The sequence below is a fragment of the Sinocyclocheilus rhinocerous genome, unplaced genomic scaffold (genome assembly GCF_001515625.1).
Source record: "Sinocyclocheilus rhinocerous isolate Xijiao unplaced genomic scaffold, SAMN03320098_v1.1 scaffold1609, whole genome shotgun sequence".
NCBI classification, from domain to species: Eukaryota; Metazoa; Chordata; class Actinopteri; order Cypriniformes; family Cyprinidae; genus Sinocyclocheilus; species Sinocyclocheilus rhinocerous.
The window spans coordinates 514,120-527,050 of record NW_015633539.1 but is presented as its reverse complement, the minus strand read 5'-3'; the positions used below and the strand labels follow the sequence as shown (position 1 = coordinate 527,050).

The following is a 12,931-nucleotide window of genomic DNA, read 5'->3' as shown; positions in this document are numbered from 1 at the left end:
TATTTTCTTCAGAAAATAAATGGCCTGTGCAAAAGTTGCTTCCAATATGTTAGCGAGACATTGTTTGTTGCCAGGATGTTGTACAGCTAGTATGAAGTGTTTTAGCGCATTGCTGGGTTTTTGTTACAATGTTACGGGTGGCTGTTAGTGGCAATACTTTATTAGAACCACATTATAGAGTCAATTTGACGTGAATGTCATTTGTTGTTAGGGGTGTGCAATAGTCAAAAAAATTACAAAAATTACAAAACTACAAGACACCATTGCCCAGCACTGAGGTGAATCAACAACTTGCTGAAGACCTGAATGAGTTTTATTGTAGATTCAAAACTCCCGGTCTCACACCCAACACTGGCCCTGACCAACTCTCTACACAACACCTCCGGCAACCCCCCTCTCCCCCACTCCTGCACTTCAGATCAGTGAAGATGATGTGTGTCAGGTCTTCAGGAAGCAGAAGAGCAGAAAAGCACCAGGCCCAGATGGTGTTATACCAGCCGGTCTAAAAACCTGTACTAACCAGCTGGCCCACATCTTTTCACAGATCTTCAACAGATCATTGGAGCTGTGAGAAGTCCCTGCCTACTTCAAATGCTCCACCATCATCCCCATCCCAAAGAAACCCAAAATCACAGGACTTAATGACTACAGACCTGTTGCTTTAACATCTGTGGTCATGAAGTTGTTTGAAAGACTGGTGTTGGCTTATCTGAAGGATATCACTGGACCCCCTGCAGTTTGCTTACCGAGCAAACAGGTCTGTGGATGATGCAGTCAACATGAGACTGCACTACATCCTGCAACATCTTGTCAAATCAGGGACTTATGCAAGGATCCTGTTCGTGGACTTCAGTTTGGCCTTCATTACCATCATCCCAACACTCCTCCAGACCAAACTAACCAAGCCCTCTGTTGCTAGTTATATCTGTCAATGGATCACCAGCTTTCTGACAGATAGACAACAGCTAGTGTGAATTGGTAAATTCACATCCAACAGCTGCACCATCAGCACTGATGCTCCCCAGGGTTGCGTTCTCTCTCCACTGCTCTTCTCCCTGTACACCAACATCTGCACCTCTACTGACCCCTCTGTCAAGCTCCTGAAGTTTGCGGATGATGGCCTCATCCAGGACGGTGACGTGTCTGCTTATAGAAGCGAGGTTGAGCAGCTGGCTGTCTGGTGCAATTATAACAACCTGGAGCTGAACACACTCAAAACAGTGGAGACGATAGTGAACTTCAGGAGAAACCCCCCAGCACTCCCCCACTCACCATCATGAACAGCACTGTGGCTGCAGTATAGTCATTCAAAATCCTTGGGCACCACCATCTCTCAGGACCTGAAGTGGGACAATCAAATTGACTCCACTGTGAAAAGGCCTAGCAGATGCTGTACTTCCTTCGCCAGCTAAGGAAGTTCAACCTGCCACAGGAGCTGCTGAAACAGTTCTACTCGGCCATCACTGAATCTGTCCTCTGCACTTCAATAACTGTCTGGTTCAGCTCAGCTACCAAATCAGACCTTAAAAGATTGCAGCGGAGGGTCCGGACTGCTGAGCGAATCACTGGCACAACCCTCCCCACTCTCCAAGAAATGCACTCATCCAGAATGAGCAAAAGGGCTGGCAAAATCATTCTGGACCCCTCACATCCAGCACACTTCCTCTTTGAACTGTTCCCATCTGGCCGGCGCTACAGAGCACTGAGCACCCAGACATAGGAAAAGTTTCTTCCCTCAGGCCATCTACCTCATGAACTGTTAAATGTTCTCCCCACTGTGCAATAAAACATGTGTAATACCCAACTATCTATACTTATATTTATTATACCTTTGTTATTGATTTAATATATCTTACATCTATCCACATTGCCTTGCATGATTTGTATATACTGTAGCACATCTGTACATCCATTATACTGTTTACTGTCTCTTTGTCTATTGTGTATTGTTTTTACATATTTATTTTTGCTCACTTGTTTTTATTTTGTTATCTCTGTCTTGTCACTTGTCAACCTGTCTGTGCACTGGAAGCTTGTGTCACCAAGACCAATTCCTTGTGTGTGTAAGCACACTTGGCAATAAAGCTCTTTCTGATTTAGATTCTGAAAATGATGTCTCAATATTTTTTTTATTTTATTGACACCGATAATTAGACAGTAATTAGTTTTTGTACTGGTTCTTTGGTTTAAGCCTATCATGGACAGATGACTCACAATGACTCACACAGCTTTTCATATTCTTCATATTCTGTGCGGCGGTTAGTTTGCAGTACTGACAAAAATGAACTTTTCCATTACTGTCCTCTTAAATTTATTCCAATGGACATTTTTACCTTTATAAGGCCATTTTTCTAACCCTAATAGATGTATGAATCACCTTTCGTCAAATTCTTAAATTTAACCAATACATTCAATTATAATAATAAGATACTTCAAATCGAATGAAATCAGTATAAACTGCAGAGGCAGCGCAGAAGCTGCTTCTAAAGTATCATTTAGATGTTTAATTTTTTTAAATTGAATAAATGCATTTACACTGCAATTAAAACAATACTATAAGATTAATGTTTAAAAAAAAATTTGAAATATAAAATGATTTAAAACATGAAATGATACTTTAAATGTGAAACTAAAACCAGTAGTAATGAGTGATTGATCGAATCATTCGTTCAAACAATTTGTTCAAAACAGCTGATTCATTCAGAAATGAAGCAAGTGACTGTCTTTATGAATGGATCACTGAATCATTCCCTCAAATGAGAAATGTGCAACAGTCTGCTGTGGCTTTGTTTGGAACTATTTTCATTGGCTACATCACACAGTGAATGTGTGGAAGGTGTTTTGTTTTTTGAGTGACATTCTCAACACATCCTACAACAACAATATCGCACACCATTGTTTGTGGCAAACGGCTGCTTTGATGAGAAATTAACTGATCATTCTCCTTCCAGACCCACACCAAAAAAAAAAAATACAGGTAAAATGATTTATCTACAGTAATACCCATCAGTGTTTTCACATTCTTCTATACATCTCCATTCTAAGAATGTCATAATTAGAGTGTCTATATATGCCGACCTGCATGATAAGCCACCGTTCCCCTTTCCGCTAATTACACACCATCTCACACTGTTATCAGTGTGGTTAGACTATGATTTGACTTATAGCTAACTTGAATGTTCACACCCTGTCAAACCAAGGGAAACTTGAGTGCAGGGCTATTTCTGTACTCTGCAGAACATGTCCTTTCACTAAATGCTATTTCAGAGGCCTTGGAGAAAAAGGTTATATGAGGCCATTTGTTTGTAGCTGCAGTGAGAGTAAGGGTGAGAAGAGGACAGATGAAGAGAGGGAGAGAAGCAACATAAAGAGTCATTCAAAAGTCAATGAAGGCTGACTTGAGTTACAGTTACTGTCAGATCCACTTCTTCTGGATGCATCTTAGAGACTTATTGGCTCATTTTTGTCATATCATGCCTGGTTAGGACATGTAAATCATTAAGATTTTTTTATGTTTTTGAAAGAAGTCTCTTATGCTCATCAAGGTTGCATTTGTTTGATTAAAAATGCAGTAATAACAGTAATATTGTAAAATATTATTACTACAATTTAAAATTTAAAAGAACAATTTTCTATTTTAATTATTACTCCAGACTTCAGTGTCAAATGATTCTTCAGAAATCATTCTAATATGCTGATCTGGTGCTCAATTATTAATAAATTACTGCAAATTTTATTATTGAAAACAGATTTTGCGGCTTAATAATTTTGTGGAAACTGAGATGCATTTTTTATTCAGGATTGTCGATGAATAGAAAGTTCAATGGCGCAGGCGATTGGTTCTAGTTGCATCAGCAGCCAGTGAGATTGCTGCTCAACATTCAAATGCTTGGCTAGTTCTTGCTGTAGCAGTTGCAGCGTACTTCAGAAAACCTCCACCTTCCCCAGCTCCACCTGTATAGATCTGCTACAGGGTTTCATTCATATATATGCTATAAATGGGGGGTTATTTCATATATGTTATATGTGCATCAGCAGTATTTCTGTACTTCACAGCAGCATGTCTGTGGATTGTATGTATTGGCATCTATCCTACCAAGACAAACAAATTAACATTGTGATGTATACTACCATGCTAAACTTTCTGAGATTTGTCATGACAGAAATAAATAAAATAAATATTAGCCAGCAAAACATGGAGAATGACGTTTCTTGAGCAGCATATCAGCATATTAGAATAATTTCTGGAGGATCATATGACACCGAAGACTGGATTAATGATGCTGAAAATTTAGCTTTGCATCACAGATTACACATTATTTTTAAAAAATATATTAAACTACAATGCAGTCCTTTTAAATTGTAATAATATTTCTGTTTTTACTGTATTTTTGATCAAATAAAAGCAGCCTTGGTTAGCAGAATCAACAACTTGCTGAAGACCTGAATGAGTTTTATTGTAGATTCAAAACTCCCGGTCTCACACCCAACACTGGCCCTGACCAACTCTCTACACAACACCTCCGGCAACCCCCCTCTCCCCCACTCCTGCACTTCAGATCAGTGAAGATGATGTGTGTCAGGTCTTCAGGAAGCAGAAGAGCAGAAAAGCACCAGGCCCAGATGGTGTTATACCAGCCGGTCTAAAAACCTGTACTAACCAGCTGGCCCACATCTTTTCACAGATCTTCAACAGATCATTGGAGCTGTGAGAAGTCCCTGCCTACTTCAAATGCTCCACCATCATCCCCATCCCAAAGAAACCCAAAATCACAGGACTTAATGACTACAGACCTGTTGCTTTAACATCTGTGGTCATGAAGTTGTTTGAAAGACTGGTGTTGGCTTATCTGAAGGATATCACTGGACCCCCTGCAGTTTGCTTACCGAGCAAACAGGTCTGTGGATGATGCAGTCAACATGAGACTGCACTACATCCTGCAACATCTTGTCAAATCAGGGACTTATGCAAGGATCCTGTTCGTGGACTTCAGTTTGGCCTTCATTACCATCATCCCAACACTCCTCCAGACCAAACTAACCAAGCCCTCTGTTGCTAGTTATATCTGTCAATGGATCACCAGCTTTCTGACAGATAGACAACAGCTAGTGTGAATTGGTAAATTCACATCCAACAGCTGCACCATCAGCACTGATGCTCCCCAGGGTTGCGTTCTCTCTCCACTGCTCTTCTCCCTGTACACCAACATCTGCACCTCTACTGACCCCTCTGTCAAGCTCCTGAAGTTTGCGGATGATGGCCTCATCCAGGACGGTGACGTGTCTGCTTATAGAAGCGAGGTTGAGCAGCTGGCTGTCTGGTGCAATTATAACAACCTGGAGCTGAACACACTCAAAACAGTGGAGACGATAGTGAACTTCAGGAGAAACCCCCCAGCACTCCCCCACTCACCATCATGAACAGCACTGTGGCTGCAGTATAGTCATTCAAAATCCTTGGGCACCACCATCTCTCAGGACCTGAAGTGGGACAATCAAATTGACTCCACTGTGAAAAGGCCTAGCAGATGCTGTACTTCCTTCGCCAGCTAAGGAAGTTCAACCTGCCACAGGAGCTGCTGAAACAGTTCTACTCGGCCATCACTGAATCTGTCCTCTGCACTTCAATAACTGTCTGGTTCAGCTCAGCTACCAAATCAGACCTTAAAAGATTGCAGCGGAGGGTCCGGACTGCTGAGCGAATCACTGGCACAACCCTCCCCACTCTCCAAGAAATGCACTCATCCAGAATGAGCAAAAGGGCTGGCAAAATCATTCTGGACCCCTCACATCCAGCACACTTCCTCTTTGAACTGTTCCCATCTGGCCGGCGCTACAGAGCACTGAGCACCCAGACATAGGAAAAGTTTCTTCCCTCAGGCCATCTACCTCATGAACTGTTAAATGTTCTCCCCACTGTGCAATAAAACATGTGTAATACCCAACTATCTATACTTATATTTATTATACCTTTGTTATTGATTTAATATATCTTACATCTATCCACATTGCCTTGCATGATTTGTATATACTGTAGCACATCTGTACATCCATTATACTGTTTACTGTCTCTTTGTCTATTGTGTATTGTTTTTACATATTTATTTTTGCTCACTTGTTTTTATTTTGTTATCTCTGTCTTGTCACTTGTCAACCTGTCTGTGCACTGGAAGCTTGTGTCACCAAGACCAATTCCTTGTGTGTGTAAGCACACTTGGCAATAAAGCTCTTTCTGATTTAGATTCTGAAAATGATGTCTCAATATTTTTTTTATTTTATTGACACCGATAATTAGACAGTAATTAGTTTTTGTACTGGTTCTTTGGTTTAAGCCTATCATGGACAGATGACTCACAATGACTCACACAGCTTTTCATATTCTTCATATTCTGTGCGGCGGTTAGTTTGCAGTACTGACAAAAATGAACTTTTCCATTACTGTCCTCTTAAATTTATTCCAATGGACATTTTTACCTTTATAAGGCCATTTTTCTAACCCTAATAGATGTATGAATCACCTTTCGTCAAATTCTTAAATTTAACCAATACATTCAATTATAATAATAAGATACTTCAAATCGAATGAAATCAGTATAAACTGCAGAGGCAGCGCAGAAGCTGCTTCTAAAGTATCATTTAGATGTTTAATTTTTTTAAATTGAATAAATGCATTTACACTGCAATTAAAACAATACTATAAGATTAATGTTTAAAAAAAAATTTGAAATATAAAATGATTTAAAACATGAAATGATACTTTAAATGTGAAACTAAAACCAGTAGTAATGAGTGATTGATCGAATCATTCGTTCAAACAATTTGTTCAAAACAGCTGATTCATTCAGAAATGAAGCAAGTGACTGTCTTTATGAATGGATCACTGAATCATTCCCTCAAATGAGAAATGTGCAACAGTCTGCTGTGGCTTTGTTTGGAACTATTTTCATTGGCTACATCACACAGTGAATGTGTGGAAGGTGTTTTGTTTTTTGAGTGACATTCTCAACACATCCTACAACAACAATATCGCACACCATTGTTTGTGGCAAACGGCTGCTTTGATGAGAAATTAACTGATCATTCTCCTTCCAGACCCACACCAAAAAAAAAAAATACAGGTAAAATGATTTATCTACAGTAATACCCATCAGTGTTTTCACATTCTTCTATACATCTCCATTCTAAGAATGTCATAATTAGAGTGTCTATATATGCCGACCTGCATGATAAGCCACCGTTCCCCTTTCCGCTAATTACACACCATCTCACACTGTTATCAGTGTGGTTAGACTATGATTTGACTTATAGCTAACTTGAATGTTCACACCCTGTCAAACCAAGGGAAACTTGAGTGCAGGGCTATTTCTGTACTCTGCAGAACATGTCCTTTCACTAAATGCTATTTCAGAGGCCTTGGAGAAAAAGGTTATATGAGGCCATTTGTTTGTAGCTGCAGTGAGAGTAAGGGTGAGAAGAGGACAGATGAAGAGAGGGAGAGAAGCAACATAAAGAGTCATTCAAAAGTCAATGAAGGCTGACTTGAGTTACAGTTACTGTCAGATCCACTTCTTCTGGATGCATCTTAGAGACTTATTGGCTCATTTTTGTCATATCATGCCTGGTTAGGACATGTAAATCATTAAGATTTTTTTATGTTTTTGAAAGAAGTCTCTTATGCTCATCAAGGTTGCATTTGTTTGATTAAAAATGCAGTAATAACAGTAATATTGTAAAATATTATTACTACAATTTAAAATTTAAAAGAACAATTTTCTATTTTAATTATTACTCCAGACTTCAGTGTCAAATGATTCTTCAGAAATCATTCTAATATGCTGATCTGGTGCTCAATTATTAATAAATTACTGCAAATTTTATTATTGAAAACAGATTTTGCGGCTTAATAATTTTGTGGAAACTGAGATGCATTTTTTATTCAGGATTGTCGATGAATAGAAAGTTCAATGGCGCAGGCGATTGGTTCTAGTTGCATCAGCAGCCAGTGAGATTGCTGCTCAACATTCAAATGCTTGGCTAGTTCTTGCTGTAGCAGTTGCAGCGTACTTCAGAAAACCTCCACCTTCCCCAGCTCCACCTGTATAGATCTGCTACAGGGTTTCATTCATATATATGCTATAAATGGGGGGTTATTTCATATATGTTATATGTGCATCAGCAGTATTTCTGTACTTCACAGCAGCATGTCTGTGGATTGTATGTATTGGCATCTATCCTACCAAGACAAACAAATTAACATTGTGATGTATACTACCATGCTAAACTTTCTGAGATTTGTCATGACAGAAATAAATAAAATAAATATTAGCCAGCAAAACATGGAGAATGACGTTTCTTGAGCAGCATATCAGCATATTAGAATAATTTCTGGAGGATCATATGACACCGAAGACTGGATTAATGATGCTGAAAATTTAGCTTTGCATCACAGATTACACATTATTTTTAAAAAATATATTAAACTACAATGCAGTCCTTTTAAATTGTAATAATATTTCTGTTTTTACTGTATTTTTGATCAAATAAAAGCAGCCTTGGTTAGCAGAAGACTTTTTAGTATTTCAAAAATCATAATTATTCCAAACTTTGATCTGTATATGTGTATATGGTAGTATATGTATATAGTGTATATGGTCATAGACAACAAATTGTGGGGAACAAGATGAAGAACTGTTGCGAGTATGATTCGAACCAGCATTACCCACATAAGAACCAAAGCTCAATATGTTGAGAACTGCACTACCTCTGACAAAGCAGCTGCGGTCGTGAAATGAGGCTCGAGTTGCTGGGCAACATTTAACGGGCTCTCGATCATGTTTAGGCTATTGTTAATGCTAACAAGCTGAGCCACACATCTAAACAATCATTATTATACCCTATCTCTCTGAGACACCAACACAGTGAACTAAACAATGTTAATGAATGGTGTCATTTCGTTTTTCTATTCCATCACGGATGGCCTGTGTTCTGTGACTAGTCATCAACACGTCCCAGAGGGAACAATGAGTGACGCTCTCTTCCCTTCTGTGTTATGATAATGGATAACCCTGCCATGCCATGTCCTTGCCCCTCAGGCACAACACGCATGAGTTGCAAGCCCAGACAACCACAATGACTCACCAGCACCAATCTCAAAACACCACCTCACAGGAACCCCACTACAACGTGTGGTCATAGTACACGAGGGAGTCCTACTACAGCTATGTTGATTTAAAGTCAGTTCATGCAGTTTTTCAATTTTCCTCATCACTGATGACTCTGGGACACTGAAGACAGATCATAAATAAATTAACAAATAAAATTACATTTTAATGTTCTTCTAATTCCTACATTGTGGCTGCTGTGTAATACTTCAAATTTTGAAGGATTGTTTCCCTTTAATGCACATTATGAACCATAATTACAAGCAAAATTAAAAATAAAGATTTATTTATATATACATTTACACTTTTGCACTATCCTCTGGCCACATGGCATCATTGCTAGTAAGTGAATGGACAACAGATACTCACTGATTTTGATTGTGCTTTCTGGGAATTTTTAGAAATCAAACATTTTAGTGCTTGTTTTTACATTTTGAGAGGGAAATGTGAGTTTTTGTTGACAGATCTTGCCTCCAAGTGTGTTGTGGGTGGTTTACAGAATTGCTAGGCTGTTTCGAGTGGTTGTTACAAGCTTGTTCATGTTTGTTTGTCCTTTAATGTATATCTATGGCATTTTTTCACCTCTTCCATTGTCAATCAGGTGACAATGACTTGAATCCTCAGAGTTGGGGGTTAATCAAATCTCTAAACTCAGTATTATGACTAGATGTAACAATATTAAGTAAATATGACTTGAGGGAGTTTGTTGTTTATCACAGTCACATGACAGTCAAGTTTAAAGTCCACTTTTATGACCTTCTGACTACGGGTCTGACTTGATTATTTGTCACAACTTTCTTGCAACACTCGTCTTACAATCTCTATCTTGTTGACACTGAGAAATGCCTTGTTGGCTCTGGATATTGATTTCCCATTTCACCACAGAAAGCGAATAAAGGCCGTAAATACTCTGTAAGAATACTCTCTCTTACCTTGAGGTTTAGCAGTGAGAACCTCCTTACTGATTGACACCTTCCCGATGACATCATCTCGGCTGTAAACAGAACAGTTTTTCAGACAGCAGGTATCCATCGAGCAGACATACTGTAAGTACTGAGCATTATATGAATCACAGTGACACTGCTGTTAAACTTAAAGGGATAGTTCACCCATAAATGAAAATTTGATGTTTATCTGCTTACCCCCAGGGCATCCAAGATGTAGGTGACAGCCGCAGTGTTTAATTTGGATTTGTCTGTGCATGTTTTTTTTTACTCTCATAGATTTTGTTACTATTGCCATGCATTATACGACTGATATACTGCAACGGCTGGAGTTAAAAATCATCATATGTGTTCTACTGAAGAAACAAAGTCACCTACATCTTGGATGCCCTGGGGGTAAGCAGATAAACATCAAATTTTCATTTTTGGGTGAACTATCCCTTTAAAGTTAATCGTATAAGTAGTTGAAAGCGTGTGATTTCAGAAAATAGTATTTTTACAGAAATAAATCACACACTTCATCTTCAACCAGACTACATAGACTAGAATGTAGGTTCAGACCTGAGAGAGTCCTCATCCAGCACATAAAAAGACACCGTACGAAAGTAGGGAGGAAGATGGACAGTGTATTCTTCACCCCAAAATGGAGACAATGTCTTCCATATTGTTGCTGTCCTGAGAGACAAATTAAAAAGCAAAAAAAAGTATTACTCTGCACACAATGTGGGAGAAGTTCAAAATCATCCTGGAGTGCCTATAAATGACCATTTTTATCATGTGACATTTGAACATCAAATGTTTTACTTGTTTTATGTGTATAAAACAACTACTAATTTGGTGAGTCTGAAAAAGAATAACTAAAAAAGAATGAACTAAAGCTAAACAATAAAACTTTTTTTGTTGAAATGAGGCTGAAATAAAATATAAAGATATAAACTTGAACTTAAAAAACTACAAATAAATGCAAATAAGAAATGCTGACTATCTAAAATAAAATAAGTACTAAAACTGAAAAATAAAAGCTAAAAAACCTAATATACAAAAACAGAAAAGATCAAAAACAATTATAAAATATATGAAAATATAAAAATAAAAGCTAGTTCAAAATATTAATAAATACTATATAAATAATAATAACAATAATAATAAAAACACTGAACATATGTCATCTTTAAATAAATGGGATGTCTGACACAGACCCCTGCTTTGGTATATATATATATAAAATATTTTAAACCTCTAAATGAATGGAGAAGGTCTGGAGAACAGGTACAAAGATAATGATTTCTATTTAAAGTAACAAAATCAGGCAGCAGTTTTTCTTTAGCCACAGTGATAGACAGACAGGTGCTTCATATACAAATGTCAATATCTAATCAGACATTCAAAGCAAAGATTAGCGTTTTGTTAATCTCTTAAGGCAAATATGTTTCGTAAACACAGCATATCACATTTTCACTCTTGCACCAACAGACTCATAAGGCTTATGCACAGCTGTAATGATCCTGTGGAAACAAACATGAGACTACTATCTATACTTAACATTTATTTACCTTTAGATTTGGTATTGCGGGAAAAGAATGTAAATTATTGACCCAAAAAAATCACTATGTCTCAGAAAACCCTCACATTCAGTAACATTTACTGATTATATCAATAGTGTGATTGTTAAAACGTTCAGTTCAGTGGGAAAATAAGGTATTTTTATAGTCACTGGAAATAAAGTGAGTCACAAAAGAGATGGTGGACTGAATAACAAATATAACAATATAATAAACTTAAGTACAATTTAAAATTCCAGTGTTTTCACTGCACTCATTTTGGTAGCGGTTATAGCAGGGGTTTCATGCATATAAGATGGATTTTCATTTCTTCTACCTTCTACCTCCTACTCTTAATTCCATGTGGAGCACCAGGAATCAATATGCCCACACTGTACTGACGGTCACAGCATATATTTTGCGTTTTGAACCTCCACCTCAGACTCCTCAAATCGTAGGTTTGTTTAGTGTGACCGTTATATAGCTGCCAAATGTGGAGGTACACAAGCTCTGGTACAACCACACAGCAGTCTATGGAACAGGAGAGATTTCAGTTATGTGGCACAAATTAAATTAGTTCTGCCTCACAGAAAATTTCATTTCTAACCTGTCCATTTTGTGATAATTGACTTATTATGGGCTGTATAGAAACGTGGAACAATATTAGATCCCCAAACACTGGGGCTCAAATTGAAATGTCAGGGGGAAAAAATCATACCTACCGAATTATTGCCTCATTATCAATTTTCACGATGCAGTATGGATCACTGCTTCCAGTTCTGCAAGTGAAATTAACAATAATGTTACTGCATACCGGCAAAAATCTCTGAGCAATAGTTATTAATCTCATGATCACACATGATTGGTTTATGCAATCAAAAATTAATTACATGCAAATTATGATTATTATGCTCTCTCAGATCGGTAATAAGGCATATTTATATATAGAAAGATAATATACATTTGTGACCCTAGACCACAAAACCAGTCTTAAGTCGCTGGGGTATATTTGTAGCAATAGCCAAAAATGCATTGTATGGGTCAAAATGATTGATTTTTCTTTTATGCCAAAAACCATTAGGATATTAAGTAAAGATCATGTTCCATGAAGATATTTAGTAAATTTCCTACCGTAAATATATTAAGACTTCATTTTTGATTAATAATATGCATTGCTAAGAACTTCATTTGGACAACTTTAAAGGCAATTTTCTCAATATTTTGATTTTTTTGCACCCTCAGATTCCAGATTTTCAAATAGTTGTATCTCGGCCAAATATTGTCC

General features: G+C 37.6%; 1 protein-coding gene across 2 annotated transcripts in view; it reads right to left on the bottom strand.

Annotated features, from left to right (window-relative positions):
- The window catches only part of LOC107744328 (ras GTPase-activating protein 4-like), an 82,878-nt gene that overhangs the window by 52,134 nt on the left and 17,813 nt on the right, over positions 1 to 12,931 (bottom strand). The window contains exons 1-4 of one of the 2 annotated variants that reach the window (XM_016557905.1): positions 12,369 to 12,421; positions 11,984 to 12,177; positions 10,667 to 10,780; positions 10,094 to 10,155 (exon numbers count right to left, since the gene is read on the bottom strand). In XM_016557905.1, the coding sequence (XP_016413391.1) occupies positions 10,094 to 10,155; positions 10,667 to 10,780; positions 11,984 to 12,009 (202 nt within the window). In that variant the 5' untranslated portion in view covers positions 12,010 to 12,177; positions 12,369 to 12,421. Of the gene's footprint in view, positions 1 to 10,093; positions 10,156 to 10,666; positions 10,781 to 11,983; positions 12,178 to 12,368; positions 12,426 to 12,931 lie in introns of those variants that run through there. The other variant, XM_016557904.1, reaches the window with a different exon arrangement.